General features: G+C 35.2%; 1 protein-coding gene across 2 annotated transcripts in view; it reads left to right on the top strand.

The window, feature by feature from the left end:
- The window catches only part of LOC115217326 (serine/threonine-protein kinase PAK 5), a 71837-nt gene that overhangs the window by 15210 nt on the left and 38680 nt on the right, over window positions 1-17947 (top strand). For both annotated transcript variants that reach the window (XM_029786981.2, XM_029786979.2), the window contains exon 2: window positions 16257-16467. In XM_029786981.2, the coding sequence (XP_029642841.1) occupies window positions 16267-16467 (201 nt within the window). In that variant the 5' untranslated portion in view covers window positions 16257-16266. The remainder of the gene's footprint in view (window positions 1-16256; window positions 16468-17947) is intronic.

Raw genomic sequence — 17947 nt, 5'->3', positions numbered from 1 at the left:
TATTTATTTAATTTGGAAGTGTTTCTGGGTTATACCAGTAAAGATAATAGTTATACAAGTTAATCATGATACATATTTCATGTAATACAATATAAAGAGTAAAATTCTTTTATATTCTTCCGTTTATTGAATATAGTATTTAAAATATAATCGCAATCACCTGCACGTCTTACCGAGATTGTCTTTTCTCATTTTACCAACATTTCCACCTGCAGCTCTTCTATGAAGATTTCAATTATCTTAAGTCTGTTTCCTGAGTTTCCTTAGCCTTATTTTCCTTTGTACAGCTGCTCTTAAATGCTAAATTGAATTGTACTTTACCTTCAAATGAATTGATTCACAAAATTATTTTTTATTATTGAATATAAAGCACAAATAATGCAATTATTGATAACAACAGTTTTTAGATTTACAGATGTAACTTCATTTGCTAATTAACTGTTTAAAATAAAAGCAATTGTTTAATTCCTTTTGTCTGGAGTAGTTGCAGGTTCCTGACAACTTTTCTTTCAAAAATAGGTTTATGCAGTAATAGAAACTTTTGTATTGTAATCGAATTCTTTATTCTTGGGTAAAAAGATAAGCGATCCTCAACCTTTGTTTATTTTTGCTTATAAAAACATTCAGCATCTAAAGAATTCTGAACTTGGATCATTAACCACATCTTTTCTGTAGAATATATCCCTTTATTATTTAGAAATGCTTGAAACAGAATGCAGTTATCTTGATAAATTGCATTCTGTTGCCAACAAACTTTGACTTTGCTTATTTTGATCTACATATCCCGAGACAGTTTTATTTTAATTAGACACAAAGGCTCGTTATTTTAGTTGATCTAGAAACAAGATCATGTGACATTCATGCTTTTCTAATAGTATTAAACAGTGAAGTGAAATTCTACTATATGGCTCAGAAACCTGGATGTTATCAAAGAAGCTTGAGAGGCAGTTGGATGGAACTCATACTCGCCTCCTTATGAGAACTCAAAATCTCTCGTGGAAGCGTCATCCAACCAAAGTACAAATATATGGGAAATTACCACCTACCTGTATCATCTCTTGTGAAAGGTAGAAGAGTTCAGTTTGCTGGACGTTGTAGAGCTGAAAACGAGGTAATTTCTACTCTTCTCCTCTGGAAGCTATCTGCTCGCGATACCAGAGGGCGCACACACTCCTACTCTGATGTAATCTCCAGGGATACAGGCATCCAGCAACAGGACCTCAGTAATGCTATGATGGACCGTGAAGTCTGGCATAACATAGTAAATTCCATTGTCTCGACCGCTGTCGAACAATGATGATGTAGTATTTTTCTTGAGCTCTTTTTCTTTATTAGTTTTATAGAATAGTGCTATGGATACAAATTGTGACTGCATATATTATAAATTCTAACTACTTTTCTATGCCAGACTGAAATCTATAATCTCATTTGATTAGATGTTTCAACGAAACAATGGTAAAAGCCATGAAAATCACTGGGTTTTAGTTGAAAACTGGTTGGCAGTATCATGTTGATTGACTGAATTATTACTCAGTCAATTGATTGGTTAAATTGTGAACCAATTGACAAATAAGAAAGAAGTAAAATAGAACCAGTGTATGTGTTTCTTATTGGCATAATGACCCTCCAAAGCTACAACAAAATATAGTGGTTCAAATAAAACTTATTTTTTTATTCTACAGATGTATACTGTCTAGTTTTGAGGCACTGGTCTATATTTTTTTAATTACACTTTATTCCGTGTTATTGGAGAAGGAAAATTAGAATGGAACAGAAGAAATTTTAAATCAATGAAAACAATAAAAATTTGAAAATATTTTCAATGTTAGCTTGAAAAATAAACTATTTTAACATTGCTTCCTTCAGTTTTGAGTCTTAAAGTAAAGTGTTTTCTAATAAAAAAATTGAAATATGTAAGAAGCAAAATAAAATGATGCATTGATTAAGTAGTCTTCTGCCAAACAGGGATTTTTTTCATGGCTGGCTGAAGGAATTTCCATTAAAAGATAAATTATATAGTCACAAAAATAAGTGTTGGTCAGTATATTATTTACTAGCCTCAATTAATCTGAAGCAATAATTAACTGAAACAAGAGTTTTTTTAATTTTGAAGGTATAAATAGCAGTGTCAATTAGAGAGGGGGGGTAAGTCTGAAATTGGAGAAAACTCTGTGCTTTTTAAATCGTTAAATAAACATTCATGCAGTGTCACACTGTATGGTCTGACTGTTCATTTAATTTATCAGAACAGCCTTAATCTTGGCTCTATTTGTCTTCAAGAAAGATGGTATTTTTAAGGCCAGCCATAAGAGTTAGATAGCAAGATCAAACTAAAAATAAAACAGTTACAGTCAAAGTAGCTACTTTTTAGTTCAGTAATCCAATCAGATATGTCCCCGTAATAGTTGACATTGTGCTTTAAGTAGTTAAATTTTTTAAAAAATATTTTAATGGCTTAGTCAGAGGAAGAAGAGTAGTGTTCATGACATTTTTTTATGTGTTGGATCACTGAGACTAGTTCAAAGAAACCATGAATTGTAGATTATCCTTACTCAGGAAACCTGGTCTCAAAGAATGCAACAGGGTCAAATCTGCTTAGGTTAAGTCTACCTCCCCAAAACAGGTACAGTACAGTCAATGTGCTTCTACATAATTTCTGAATACCCAGTTTAATTAATAAGGGTTGAATTGACTTAACCCTTTAGTGTTCAGATTACTCTGTTAAATGTAATGCTTTTTTATTTAAATTGTTTTGAATTAATCATGCATTACCTTATAGCTTTGAGGTTTCAATGATGTGATTGTTTATTTTTAGAATGTCAATGTAGGTTAGGTAACAGTCATTTTAACTCTTTAGTGTTTAAACTGGCCAAATCCGGCCCAATATATTCTACATATTTTATATTCAAAATGGCCAGTTTGAATATAAAATATGTAGAATATATTGGGTCGGATTTGGCCAGTTTAAACACTAAAGAGTTAAAATGACTGTCACCGGTTTTGTTATTAACCACAGGGATTTAATAATTCTACAAAGGAAGATGAGATAAGACTGATTGATCAATGAGTTCATTTAATCTGTAAATCTAGATTGATTGCAAAGGACATTGATGGTGTTGGAACGTTGCATCTCCTGGATTTACACAAATTTTAAGGTCCAGAAATATTCATAGTTTAGTAGATTTTACTTGAAGAATGTATGTGTAATATATATGTAGGTGGGTGGGTATAGGCAAGTGTTTCAGCCTCAGAACTAGGAACTGATTAAAAGACGATAGGGTCATTATAGAAATCAGAAACTGAGTATCTAATTTATAAATGGTTAACTTTGGTAATTTATTATAACATCTTTTTGTTATATCCTTGGTTCCAGAATTAGAAACTGGGTTCAACACTTTAAATATTACAAATTCGTTTGAGAAAATATTTGATTGTTATATTCTACAGGGCGAGCAGTGCCAGCGTCGCCTTACTGGCACTTGTGCCCATGCTAGTAGGGTGCCAAGAGCACTATCCGAGCGTGATCGTTACCAACGCTGCCTTACTGGCACCTGTGCTGGTGGCATGTGCAAAAGATTCGAGCGAGGTCGTTGCCAGTACCGCCTGACTGACCCCGTGCCGGTGGCACGTAAAAGCACCCACTACACTTTGAGTGGTTGGCATTAGGAAGGGCATCTAGCTGTAGAAACTCTGCCAGATCAAGATTGAAGACTGGTGCAGCCATCTGGTTCGCCAGCCCTCAGTCAAAATCGTCCAACCCATGCTAGCATGGAAAGCGGACGTTAAACGATGATGATGATGATGATTCCACAGGGCGAGCAGTTTTCATGCATTATTCAAAAATATGCTTAAAAACTGTAAAACTTTCTAAACAGCTTCCACTTAATTTACTTACTACTATAGTACCACAGGCCCTTCGACTAGCACTAGTTACGTTACCTATCTCAATGGTGAGGGGAGGACGCTGCGAATATTGAAAAAAAAGTGGTTAGTAAATTGCCATGTTTAATAAAAAAAATTGAGGAATTTAAACTAATTAAACTTGTCCAACGTATGGCAAAGAATAAAAAGTATTGATGCAAACTCTTGTTTTCTCTTTTCTTTAATAAAGAGGAGGGTGGAGTAGGAATATTTCGCTAATATGAGAGGTGGGGCTGATATGTGTCAGTTTGAAAACTGCTGACCGAGTTTAAGCTTCAGATAAACCACTGCAAGGACTGTTAATATGTTTGTTACTTCAGAAATGTTGTCTTGTCAAACTATCTGAAATACCACTTCTTTCTTTCTTTCTTTTCATTAATTGTATTGTCTGCAGATTATTGAGTTACATTCTATACATTTCTGACATTTTAAGCAAGCTCTCTTACTATCATCATCAAGTTCTCACAAGGCCCTAACTGTTTGTTGAATAACTATTATGATTTAAACAAGGCGGAGAGCTGGCAGAAACGTTAGCGCGCCGGGCGAAATGCTTAGCGGTATTTCGTCTGTCGTTACGTTCTGAGTTCAAATTCCGCCGAGGTCGACTTTGCCTTTCATCCTCGCGGGGTCGATAAATCGGCTTAATCCCTTTGTCTGTCCTTGTTTGTTCCCTCTCTGTTTAGCCCCTTGTGGGTAGTAAAGAAATAATTATGATTTAAACATGTACTGTTATTTTTTTAAAACTCAGGTCTCTTCTTTCAAATACAGTTTAGTATTGACTTTTTTTTTAGCCCAAAGATCTCAATAAACCAACCTAACCAAAGGCACTTTTGTGAGACAGTGAACTTCAGACTTCATTATTCAATCATCATCATCATCATCGTTTAACGTCCACTTTCCATGCTAGCATGGGTTGGACGGTTCAACCGGGATCTGGGAAGCCAGGAGGCTGGACCAGGCTCCAGTCTGATCTGGCAGTGTTTCTACAGCTGGATGCCCTTCCTAACGCCAACCACTCCATGAGTGTAGTGGGTGCTTTTTATGTGCCATGGGAGGCTGGAAACGGCCACGATCGGTTGGTACTTTTTATGTGCCACCAGCACAGAAGTCAGTCAAGGCGGTGATGGCATCAGCCATGTATGGATGGTGCTTTTTACGTGCCACCAGCATTGAATGTGTCTTTTAATTTTTAAAATGGTTGGTGTGATTTGGAGGAGATTGGGCTGTTATTTCTAACAGGTTGAGCAACCATGTTGAAGCTCCCTCACTGGTTTGTTATTCTTTTATTCTTCAGATAATGTCATATCAACAATATTTTTGTTATTCATTTACAGCAAAACATATGTTGCTGTTATTTGTATTCCTTGAATATTTTAGCATCAGATGAACAAGAATTCTTCTATACATTTTATATTTAGATAAGAAAAAAAACAAACAAAAAGGAAAAAAAAACATATCTGGTAATAAGTTTTGGAAGATTTCAGTATTTTCAAGTATCATCATCGAAAGCCTATCTGTTTACAAAGCAAAGATATGACATGTGTATGGTGTAAATATGATGTATATTTACTATGCCTACACAAACATGGATAACACTGGATCATATCCAAGAAGCCATTCACTTGATAAACAAAACTTCACTCCCTGCCCAACACACTTGAGTCACCAACCATCATGCTCTGTTGTTCATTTGCTTTTCCTGCTCTATAGTTTAACTTTATACCATCCCAAGTTGAAGCTATTCGATATATCTACTTATTACCCATGCTGTCTCACTAATCCCTAGATACTGTGGAACTCCTCTCCTGCTCAGATTTTTCCTCCACTGACTAAACACTAACAGTTTTGCATTTATTACTACTAATTATCCTTAATGTCCCATGAGTTTTTTTTTTTTTTTAAGTTTAAAGAAGCTCCTCCCCTACGCCTACCATTTTCGACTGGCAAACTGAAAGAAGCTATTCAAATGTAACTAACACTTTTGGAAAGGAAAGAACTAAATACAGTAAAGCATTTTCGTCTACTGTGTTACTATTTCTGCCAATTTTTGATATTGAAATCAAGGTGTATAGGCAAGCTATTAACTATAATACCAGGTAGCTCTCAGTTACACATTAGACACTAAAAGTACCTACTTGTAACAGAAAATAGCAGCAAGCAGCCGACTGTTGTGACACAAACCAGGTTTCTAATCTAGCACATGTTGGGTTACTTGTAACATCTTCTCAAAATAGGTACTATAAAGTGTTTTTGTTATCTTACCATCATAAAATAATGTCAGATATTTAGCGCTTAGATTACAAGGACAAGCATTCTACTAATTAATGTCCAACATAAGGAGAGGTCCCGGATCTAATTCAAAGTTTGGAATGATAGTTATTAAAATTGAACCCCGTCATAGAAGCATGTTGCTCTTATTTTTTTAATTTCTACAAATTGTCACCTATAATATTTTAATATCACTTACTTCAAAAATTTTAGCTGTTCATTAAATTCTTAATGCTTGGCTTGTTTGAACAATACTTTATAACTGGTCTCAGGATATTTTGTGTCTTTACTTTAAAATTGATGCAAAACAAATTTGAAACTGAGAAGCTTTTGCATATATTTTTATTGTTTCTGCAGCCTTGTTTCTGGTGCTCTATTCCGAGTTGATATTTAAAAAAAAAAATTACCATCAATGAAGAATTAGTGATTTACAGTTCTACATTTGTAATCATAGTGGAATTTCTTCATTGAAAACTACTTAAGACATTTATTTAATTTCATTAATTAGTACCTACTGTTTTCCTTTTAGTTTTCTTATATATATATATATATATATATATATATATACATACTATGTGTGTATATAACCTGTGGCTGTTCCAGAATATCAATCTAATTGAAGGAGCTCCCATATGGGCACTCAGCATGTTAGAAATAGCTGCTAAATTCTAAACAAAATATACTTTACCATATTAAAAATCAGAGGACACATAATACAATCTTGGATATATTATGTAAAAAAAAAGAAAAAAATGGGACAGCCATGGTTAGAATCTTTTGATCATGACTACCTGATCAGAGCTGGTTTGGAGTTAAACAACTAATACTATCAATCCTACCATTGCAGCCCTTGTTTGTACTTCATAGTTTGTGAATGATGAAATTTGATGCCTCTACCCCCATCTATATATCCTGCTATAATATTATTTCATCCAGGCGGTGAGCTGGCAGAACCGTTAGCACGCCGGGCGAAATGCGTAGCCGTATTTCGTCTGCCATTACGTTCTGAGTTCGAATTCCGCCGAGGTTGACTTTGCCTTTCATCCTTTCGGGGTCGACAAATTAAGTACCAGTTACGCACTGGGGTCGATGTAATCGACTTAATCCCTTTGTCTGTCCTTGTTTGTCCCCTCTGTGTTTAGCCCCTTGTAGGTAATAAAGAAACATATAATATTATTTTATCCAGGTTCTTGTGAAGTTTGAATGTGTTAACATCTACTTCATATCGTTGAAATTTATAGAAAAACAAAAGATAAAGACAGGTGTGTGAATAATAAATAAGCAAGTGTATTAGTTTGACACTCGGGAAGGTGAGATAGTCTTTTACATTTTGAGCCTATGCTCTTCAGCAGAAAGGAATAAGAGGAATTAAACAGCGAGAGAATTTTCAGGAGTGGATATGGGGGTGGGTTGGGTGGAAACTGAGGTTATTTAGCTGAATGCAATACTTAGTTGGAAACTGGGTTGGAGAGGATTGGTATTTTTGACTCAATGCAATGGTGCCTATTTTGGGTATTTGCACATCTTCCAGTATTGAAATTTGAAGCCAGCTTTCCAAGGTTTTCTACATGTAAATTATTCTGAAGAATTGTCTTACAGCTTTGTCTCTCCCATAAGTATTAGCCAATACATAGAAGCATTCACATTGTGTAGTCATTAAAATGCTTTCAATTCTATATGAGCCTGATATTGTGTGTGTGTTTGCATGTATATTATTCTAGTTATGAGAGAGTGAAAGGGTTCATGATTGAAGTCCTCCCAGCTGATGTTAAGCTTGGACTTCTAGAGTTGTGGTAAAAATATTAACAGAAGGTCAATTCCAGAGAACTGCAGTTGTAAGTAAGAAGGATTGAACAAAAATTTTTGTGAGATCTCAAGGTAGGCTTGGACAGTTGGGGTGATACACCTGTGTCTTAGAATGCAGCAAGTAGACCAAACCTGGACAGGGTGCAGTACATGGCCGGCCACCAATAACAACACAAAGCACAAAAAAAAAGAAAACAAGATACCAAACAGAAAATATGGCAATGTACTCTCAGAGAAACAGAACACCCATTCAACTAGATACTTAAGGAAATGAGTCGTTTAAACAAGACCACCCTCAGTTTGATTCCTCCGACCCATCACTTTCACAAGAGCAACCGACCAATGGCATCCTAAGTGCAATAGTCCAGGAATTTCAAATCAGGAGAGCTAGGAGGTCACATGATGTTGGGAGTCACTTGTTTATATGAGACTTACCAGATAGAAACTTACCTTTCCTCTTGTAAGACTTAAACCGAACATCTGGTTGTAGACTCTATTACCTTGAGCTACTCTGTAATGACCCTTATTGGTCTCACTGGAGGTTGTTGATGACATCTTGGTCCCACTGGAAAGGATGAAAGGTGGAATTTGAACTTGGAGTGTAAAGTGCTGGTTAAAATATTGCAAGGCATTTTCCCTGGCATCCTAATGATTCTACCATTCTATCACCTTTGTCTAACATAGGCATAAGGTTTGAAATTTTGATTGAGGGTTATATAGCTGATTAAATCAACCCCAGTACGTAACAGGTACTTCGTTGTACCAACCCCAAAGGGATGAAAGTAAAGTTGGCCTCTAAGGAATTTGAACTTACATCATCATCATCATTGTTTGACCGTGGTCGAGACAATGGAATTTACCATGCTACACCAGACTTCACGGTCCATCATAGCATTATGGAGGTCCTGTTGCTGGATGCCTGTATCCCTGGAGATTACATCAGGGTAGGAGAGTGTGCGCCCTCTGGTATTGCGAGTAGATGGCTTCCAGAGGAGAAGAGTAGAAATGTAAACACCGGGAACAAATATCACAAAGCAATTTTTCCAACACGCAAATGATTCTGCGAACCCACTACCATAATAATAACTATAATAATAATGGTAAAAATAATACATCCAAATTTGCTATCCTACAGCTGATAAAAATGTAATTCTTACAAATATATATTTGTTGTTTTGGCACAGCAATAAACATATTTGATTAAATTACAAAGTAGGTATTTATAGACATCTATTTTGATATAAAAGTCATCATCTACTTGGAAATTATCTGCGTATTAACGTCTACAAGTGGCTGTGTTTTTGTTGTTTTGTCTTGTTTTCATGATAAAATGTTTTCTTTTTGCAGATGCATTACCTACATAACCTGGCACCATAACATTATTTGTACCTTTCTCCTCAGAGGAAGTATCTAAATACTGTCTAGTTTATAAACAAATACACATGTTTGTAGGTTAGGCTTTTTATCTTGCAGTAATCAGTATTTTCATTATATGGAATAACAGTAATTTCATAATTGCAAAGATTAATTAAAACAATTTTTTTCAATTTTTTCATCTCCTGCTTTATATAAATTGTTTCTTCAGTAAACAAGGTGTACTTGTTCAGATCAGGTTTATAATGGTGAAATGTCATTTTGATCATTCACTCAATGCTGAAATTAAGATGTTATCTAATTTTAATTTCATTGGAGCAAATATGATTCCATTTGGATGTAAATAATTTTTGGTGTTAACATGGTCTGATTTGAATTTTTTCTTCTACGGAATGAAGAGCAAGCCTTCTTCTATCATACTCTCAATTTTGGTCAACTTGTGCCACAGGGTCTCGGAGGAGATAGTGTTAGTTGAAGGCTACCAAACCTGCCACACACAGACAACTTCAGCTTTATATAGAGAGAGATTTAGAAAAATTAAAATGAAGCAGATTTGAAACGAGTTTACTAATTTTATGGGTGAATCAAACGAACATCAGCTAGAAAAGTAAAAAATAGATAATTAAAATATTTATACATTTTATATATTTATTATTAAAAAGAAATTAAATGAAGTAATTTCGAAAGAAGCTTATTAATTTTATTGGTGTTTTCCTTGTTCTTATTATATATAACTTTCTTTGTTGTAGATCTCAATATAGTGTAGATCGCATACCAAAGCAGTTTCATGACATGTAGATCGCATACCAAACTAGCATTCAACTGTCTCCCCTGCTCCTGTCCCTCTCTCATTCTTTCATATCCCTCAATACTGTACCTCATTCAGTTGAGAGGTTTTGTCTTGCGATTACTTGGTGACTTCACCAGTGCTAGCATCACCAAAAGAAAAAAAAAAAAAAAGCAAGAAAACATCTTGTAGACTCTCAGAAATGGTTGGTATTGGGAAGAGCCCAATAAGGTGGCGAGCTGGCAGAATCGTTAGCACTCCGGGCGAAATGTGTAGCCGTATTTCGTCTGTCGTTACACTGTGAGTTCAAATTCTGCTGAGGTCGACTTTGCCTTTCATCCTTTTGGGGTCGATAAATTAAGTACCAGTTACGCACTGGGGTCGATGGAATCGACTTAATACCTATGTCTGTCCTTGTTTGTCCCATCTATGTTTAGCCCCTTGTGGGTAATAAAGAAATAGGTATTGGGAAGAGCCGCCAGCTGTCGAAATCACACCAAGCAGACATAGTCAGTTTATGCTGAATCACACAACCCATGCCAGCATGGTAAAGGACATTCTGGTGATGTTCCTAAAACTTTTAATTGCCACTCCATTTTCCTTTCAACTACAAATTCGTAACTGTGTAAGACAAATGTTCACTGCATTGACCTTATTCACCTTTCTTATATTACTTTCCATTGTAGTTGAGTCTAAGAAAACTCTGATCCCTGAACAAACAAAAGAATGATACATTTGATCAAGATATACTATACAATTACATAATCAATGACAATTTATTTGTCTAAAGAGTGGTTCAATCCATATGAAATATAATATTGTGCAGTGTATTTACTTTACTAATGTAGTTTCAGTATAAATCCTTAGGTTTAGTCATTGGAATATCAGTGTAAAGTTGTTGCATTTATACCTTTCCTCTTGGTATTAGTATTGTGAGATATTAAATACTTATGATCATTCAGGTGTTTTATATAACAATATAGAAAAATATTTACATCCTTTTCCAGTTATGTAATGATTTATATAGAAAAATATGTAGTTATTAAGGTGGTGCTCCAGCATGGCCACAGTCAGATAACTGAAACAGGTAAAAGAGTAAAAAAAATAATAAAGCTTTTTTTTTCATTATTATATTGCAGATTTATTTTAGTAATATAATCAGACATTACAATACAGCTTTTGTTTTCTACCTTAGTATAAGCAAATATATATGATTATTTTACAGAATGCATTCTAAAGTAATTATTGTATCGAAATAGAATTTTCTATTTTTAATTTTTATCTTGAGATATTTATATTGACTGCTTTAAATGAAGGAAGATTTATCTAACTTAAGATATTATTTGTGGAGGAACAATTTGTAAGCTGTTGCAACAGATACTGCAAGAGTGCCTGGCAACAAATTTGGTTTGGTGACTCAAACTTTTTAGACAGAAAATAATTTGAAAGATCTCCAAGATTCTTAACTTTATGAATATTTCTTGTGTAGTTATTAAACTCGGCTGTAAGAGCATCAGGTTGTTTCGTGGTAATCATTCTGGCTTTCTGTTCCCTGAGTTCAAATCCTGAGAGAGGGTATGTCATTGATGAGGTTGCAAACGACAAAAAAAACGAATTAGACAAGCCTGATTGTGTAATTGACTGAATGATTAATCAAACAATTTGTTAATTGGTTAAATAGTTAATCAATTAACAAATAAATAATAAAGAAGTGAAATATAACTCTAGTCTTGGTGGCTTCTATCTTTATTTGTTTTCGTGGACTTTAGCCAAGCTGGGGCACCACATGGAAGGGTTTGTTATATGAATCAACCCAGCACTCTTTCTTTTATAAAGTCTACTACTTATTCTATCCAAGTCTTTTGCTTAACTGCTAAGTTAGGGAGAGATAAACAAACCAACACTAGTTGTCAGGCAGTGGAGGGTGCCAAACACAAGCACTCACACACATTAGGTTTTTTTCACACTTTCCATCTCCCAAATCTACTCATAGGGTTATAGAAGACATTTTCCCAAGGTGCCATACAGTGGGACTGAACCGGGAAGCAACCTTCTTAACAACTCATCTACACTTGTCTTAATTATTTTGGGATATTAATTCAATGTCTGTGTGACAAATTTGAAATTTGGACAAATCTGAATTGCTCTTAAGAGATCAGATTAGAAATTCTTTTGTTTTGACTTTATATCCACTTGCAGTGTAATATTACTTTGACAATACAGAGGGTTTCCGAATAGTTTCTATCTCTTGACCCAAGGGACCATAGTGGAAGTCACTTACTCAAAGTACTGTGAGGTGAGATCAGACCAAGAACCATGTTGCAAAGCAAACTTCTTAACAATACAAACATACCAATTAATAATTCTTTCTACTTACAAGGCTTAAAAATATGAAGGGAGGGAGCAATCGATTGCATTAGCTGCAGGGCTGTGGACTCAGGATCAGAGTTATGGGGTCAGTCGAAAATCATTAAGGGGTAACTGGAGTCAGAGTTGCTAAAACTATCTCAACTCTGACTCCAACTCACAATATCTTTATTCTTGAATATAAACCAGTTATAACATAAAGGCCTATTCAAAGTACAAGCGTATGCATATGCTTTATGAGATATGCAGACCACAATCACTTAATTACATAAAGAGGAGTCGGAGTTGAAGTTTTTGGTTTCGACTCCACTGCCCTGCTTAACTGGTACTTATTCGATTGACCCCAAAAGATGAAAACTGCAAAGTAAATCTGGTGATTTGAACTTAGAATGTAATGCTCAGAGAAATGTCGACTAGCATTGTATCCATTGTGCTAATGTCTCAACCAGTTCCCCCACTTCACATGCCAATTAATAGTACTTCTTCATTAGGCATCAAGGCATTTTTAAGAAGAAATAAGTGATTAATTTTATCCAAACTCTGTGTATTGGTTAGTCCACATTTCTCCATAAGGAGCATAGGATCAGTTTCCTTGTTTCACTGGCATATATATCCCGCCACTCCCTGGACAGGCTGCCAGTCTATCACTGGATCACTCCTTTTTGCCAGCTGAGTGGACTGGAGTCACATGAAATGAAGTGTTTTGTTCAAGAACACAACACACTGCCTGGTCCAGGAATTGAAACCACAATCTTACAACCATGAGTCCAATACTCTAACCACTGAGTCATCTACCTCCACAAGCTCTGTATATTACTGGTACCAATTTCAGGAATTCCAGTGTTGTAAAAGGTAAAATTGGACTTTAAACTTAATAGCAGATCTTTGAAGTTTTGCTATAAAAAAAAAAAATGTTTTTTAAATTTTGACCTGTCAGAACAGGATTAGATGTCACGTTGTTGAAATTCCTCAGCCATTTTAATTCTTTTTCTTTTTTTAAAAATTTCTTAGTTTTCACTTTAACAGACGTTTGTTTAAAATAACCCCTCTAGCATTAAATTTGGTATGAAAGCATATTTAGTCTTGCTGTTAAGTAATGTTTAGTTTAAAATTCTGAGAGCATGAGATCAGTAATCACGACTTTGCTAGTTTTGACCTGTACTAGTTAGTCTTCAGCTGCAATGTAGCTGAAAATCCATGCTCTCTTGTTTATACTTAATAAATACCTCATGGAATTCTAAGATGACACTGTGGTACAGTTTCGAGGGGGGAAAAAGACTAAATATGTCTTATGTATTCAATTTAGTAGGATTTTTTGTTTTGTTTTTTGTTTCATGTGTGTGTGTGTATGGCAGTTTCTAAAAATTCATTGAGGTTGATGCAATCAGTTAGCCCCCTCTGCAAAATTTCAGGCCTTGTGTGTAGAGAATAGTACTGAACCCTTAAAATATTCAGCCTCTTCCTAAATACTTAACAACAATACAAGTGACCAGTAATGACATAAAAGACACCAATTTTAGCAATAGTGCCGACTCATGAAAAAAGATTTTAGCATTTTAAAGCATATATATATAGGTTCAATTTCACATATAGAACCTAGGGATTTTTTGTTTTGTGTGTATGTATGGTGGTTTCTAAGAATTCACTAATCAATTAGCCCCCTCTGCAAAATTTTGGGCCTTGTGTCTAGAGAATAAGGGATTATTAACTGAAGAAAGATGAGTTTTTATTCCATCAATAGTGCTGAACCCTTAAAATATTCAGCCTCTTCCTAAATACTTAACAACAATACAAGTGACCAGCGATGGCATAAAAGACACTTGGGTATATTAGTTGCACACCAATTTCAGTACCTATTCATGAAAAAAAGATTTTAACATTTTAAAGCATATATATACAGGTTCAATTTCACATATAGAGCCTAGGGTATTTTGTTTCGTGTGAATTCTAAAAAATTCTGTCAGGTCTGGTTACTATTAGCCTAAATCTCTCTCTATATAAACGGCAGTTTGTCTGTGCGTGTTTCTGTGTGTCTGTTTGCTTGTACCCTCACCCTGACCACGGCTTTCAACCGATTCTGATGAAACTTGACACACACATAGCCCAATGTCATAATTCAAAACTAACGCAGCGAAAATTTTGAAAAGTTCCCCCAGTTCTGAAAAAAATCGATAAATTCGACATGGGGTCGAGAATCAGAAACACGAACCACAAACTGTCTAGGGACGCAACTCCACCTTTTTAAATCCCCCCCAAAAATTTACCATAATTTTTTTCCATTTTTTTGCTATTTTTTGGCTATAACTCTCTAAAAATGCTTTATAGTTATTTCCCTTACAAACCTGAGCAACGCCGGGCGATACTGCTAGTAGCTTGATAAACAGTTTCTTTGATTTATACTCAACCCAAATGTTCAATTTATGCTAGCAAAGTCATTATGATCATTTAACATGTGTTTTTCTTGCTGATATGGGTTGGATGGTTTGATAGGATTTTGCAAGCAGCAGGGACGCATTGAGCGCCAACATCAGGTTTGACATGGATTCTTTATGACTATGCCCTTCTTAATGGCAACCTCTTTACAGTGCTTGCTAGGTGCCTTCTTTGGGCCACTAACTTGCAAGACAGGAAAAGAACAGGAAAAAGCCCTTTAACTAAGGGGCTAATGTCCGAGAGGGAAGTGGCTTTATGCTAAACAGATAGGATGTTACTAGCCTCTTAACAACAAAATAGGCAAGACCAGGTTAAATTTTTTGTGTTCAGTTTTACTCTTTTACTTGTTTCAGTCATTTGACTGTGGCCATGCTGCAGTACCGCCTTTAGTCAAGCAATGCGACCCCAGGACTTATTCTTTGGAAGCCTAGTACTTATTCTATCAGTCTCTTTTTCCGAATTGCTAAGTTACGGGGACGTAAACACACCAGCATCGGTTGTCAAGCGATGTTGGAGGGACACAGACACACGGACATACACACACACACACACATATATAGTTTGCAAATTTTTTAAAAACAAATTTGTCCACTCTTAATATTCTGATTAACTAGATAGTAAAATAGTAATTAAAAAAACTTTTTTATAGTTATTTTTTGGGATGTAGATGAAAAACTGCAGTACAGAGCAAAATGCCTTGAAATATTTTGTTTAAATTTTTTTACATTTTGGATTCAAATTCCAGTACACTTTGCCTTTCTGTTTGATGAAGTTTGGCCTTCTAATGCAATTTATGACATTTGTCGATTGTGATGCATTGTTATTTAGGCTAATAGACAATACCTATTGGTTTTGCATCCTTTTTTGATTCTTGTAATTGATATTCAGCTTATACAAATTGGTGTATGGAAGGAAATATCAGGAGAGAGAGAGAGAGAGAGAGACTGTTAGGAGAGGCAAAGTATGAGTGCACAACCCAGACAAAAAAATCACCAAGCTGTTGATAGTATCCAGAATGGCTGTGGATGAGAGTGGTGTACAGTTGGCTAGTATAGAGAAGCAGAGGTCATTGTAACAGCATTATCATAATTATTCTAATATTAAATTAATGTAATTTACTTTGTCATGGATATTACCTGGTTGGTATTTCATTACATGATCTATTTTTAACCATCTCTTATATAAAACTTTTGTCTTTACCTGTATTAATACTTAATTATAATTGTCATTTTAAGACAAAAAATGGTGCTGTTTGAACATTAAGGAACATGCTATATGTTTGAAAATGTTTTTCTTTCAGAAGAGTCCAGATGTTTAAAAAGAAGTCGAAGAAGCCAGAGATCTCGAATCCTCTGAACTTTGAACATCGAGTACACACTGGCTTTGACCAAGAGCAAGGACGTTACATTGGTTTACCTTCACAATGGCAAGGGATTATTGGTCCAGGAGAACGGCGGCGGCCCATTGTCGATCCTGCACATATTACCCCTACAGATATGGGTAATTATAAAGTAAGTAATGAGTTTGGTTTTAAGACTGGTTATGGGAAAAGAAAACATCTTAATAATAAGTATCTATGGCAAGAATTTGCAAAAAGAATTTAAAATATAATCTTTGATGTTTCTGTTCTTAGTTATACTCAGTTTAAAGGTTCAAATAATGTTTAAAAAAGTCCTAATAATTAAATGGATAGGGTATTATTAGCCTCTTAAAGGTAACAAGCTGGCAGAATTGTTAACATACTGGACAAAATACCTCACAACATATCTTCTGGCTTTACGTTCTGAGTTCAAGTTCTGCCAAGGTCAGCTTTGCCTTTCATCCTTTTGGGGTTGATAAAATAAGTACCAGTTGAGCACTGAGGTTGATGTAATCAATTAGTACCCTCTGCAAAATTTCAGGCCTTGTGTCTAGAGAATACAGGATTATTAACTGAAGAAAGATGAGTTTATATTCCATCAATAGTGCTGAACCCTTAAAATATTCAGCCTCTTCCTAAATACTTAACAACAATACAAGTGACCAGTGATGGCATAAAAGACACATGGGTATATTAGTCGCACACCAATTTCAGTACCTATTCATGAAAAAAAGATTTTAACATTTTAAAGCATATATATACAGGTTCAATTTCACATATAGAACCTAGGTTTTTTTGTTTTGTTTTGTTTTGATTTTTTTGAGAAAGAGTGCATTTGCTGGCATATAATGCCATCAAATATGACATTAGACTTTATTTTGCAAATTTTCTAATGACAAATGTTTCCATTCTTTCTGGTTTATAGCCAATCTGGATTTCATGTTATCTTTGAATAATATATTGTTACTGAGTGTTATTTATTCATTCGTTCAACTAAAGGCAGTGCTCCAGCATAGCCACAGTTAAATGACTGAAACAAATAATAATAATCGTAATAATAGAGAACTCCTAAATTACATGACAGTCCACAAAATGTATTACAACTAAGTAACATATTACTAAAACAAAGATTAGTACATTTTGTACTGCCATGCAAACTGCAAACTGATATGCTTGGGAACAGTCATACAAGTTGTTTTCTATTATCTCTGCTCTTCAACAACTTATGAACCTGTGATATGGGACTGTTGTAGTAAATGAATCGGCCAAATGAGATAGTAAAATATTAATTTGGTTGCCAGCCTTGCCTGGCCCCCGTGCCGGTGGCATGTAAAAAGCACCATCCAACTGTGGCCGTTTCCAGCCTCCCCTGGCACCTGTGCCGGTGGCACGTAAAAAGCACCCACTACACTCACGGAGTGGTTGGCGTTAGGAAGGGCATCCAGCTGTAGAAACATTGCTAGATCAGACTGGGCCTGGTGCAGCCTTCTGGCCTCCCAGACCCCAGTTGAACTGTCCAACCCATGCTAGCATGGAGAACGGACGTTAAACAATAATGATGATGATAATAAGTCTTAGCAAAAATCTACAATTTACATTAGTTCTAACGGCTAAATATACAGTATTCAGAC

Source organism: Octopus sinensis, linkage group LG11 (assembly GCF_006345805.1).
Source record: "Octopus sinensis linkage group LG11, ASM634580v1, whole genome shotgun sequence".
In the NCBI taxonomy this organism is placed as follows: Eukaryota; Metazoa; Mollusca; class Cephalopoda; order Octopoda; family Octopodidae; genus Octopus; species Octopus sinensis.
Note: the sequence above shows the minus strand (reverse complement) of the source record. Positions and strands in the feature narration are given on the sequence as shown.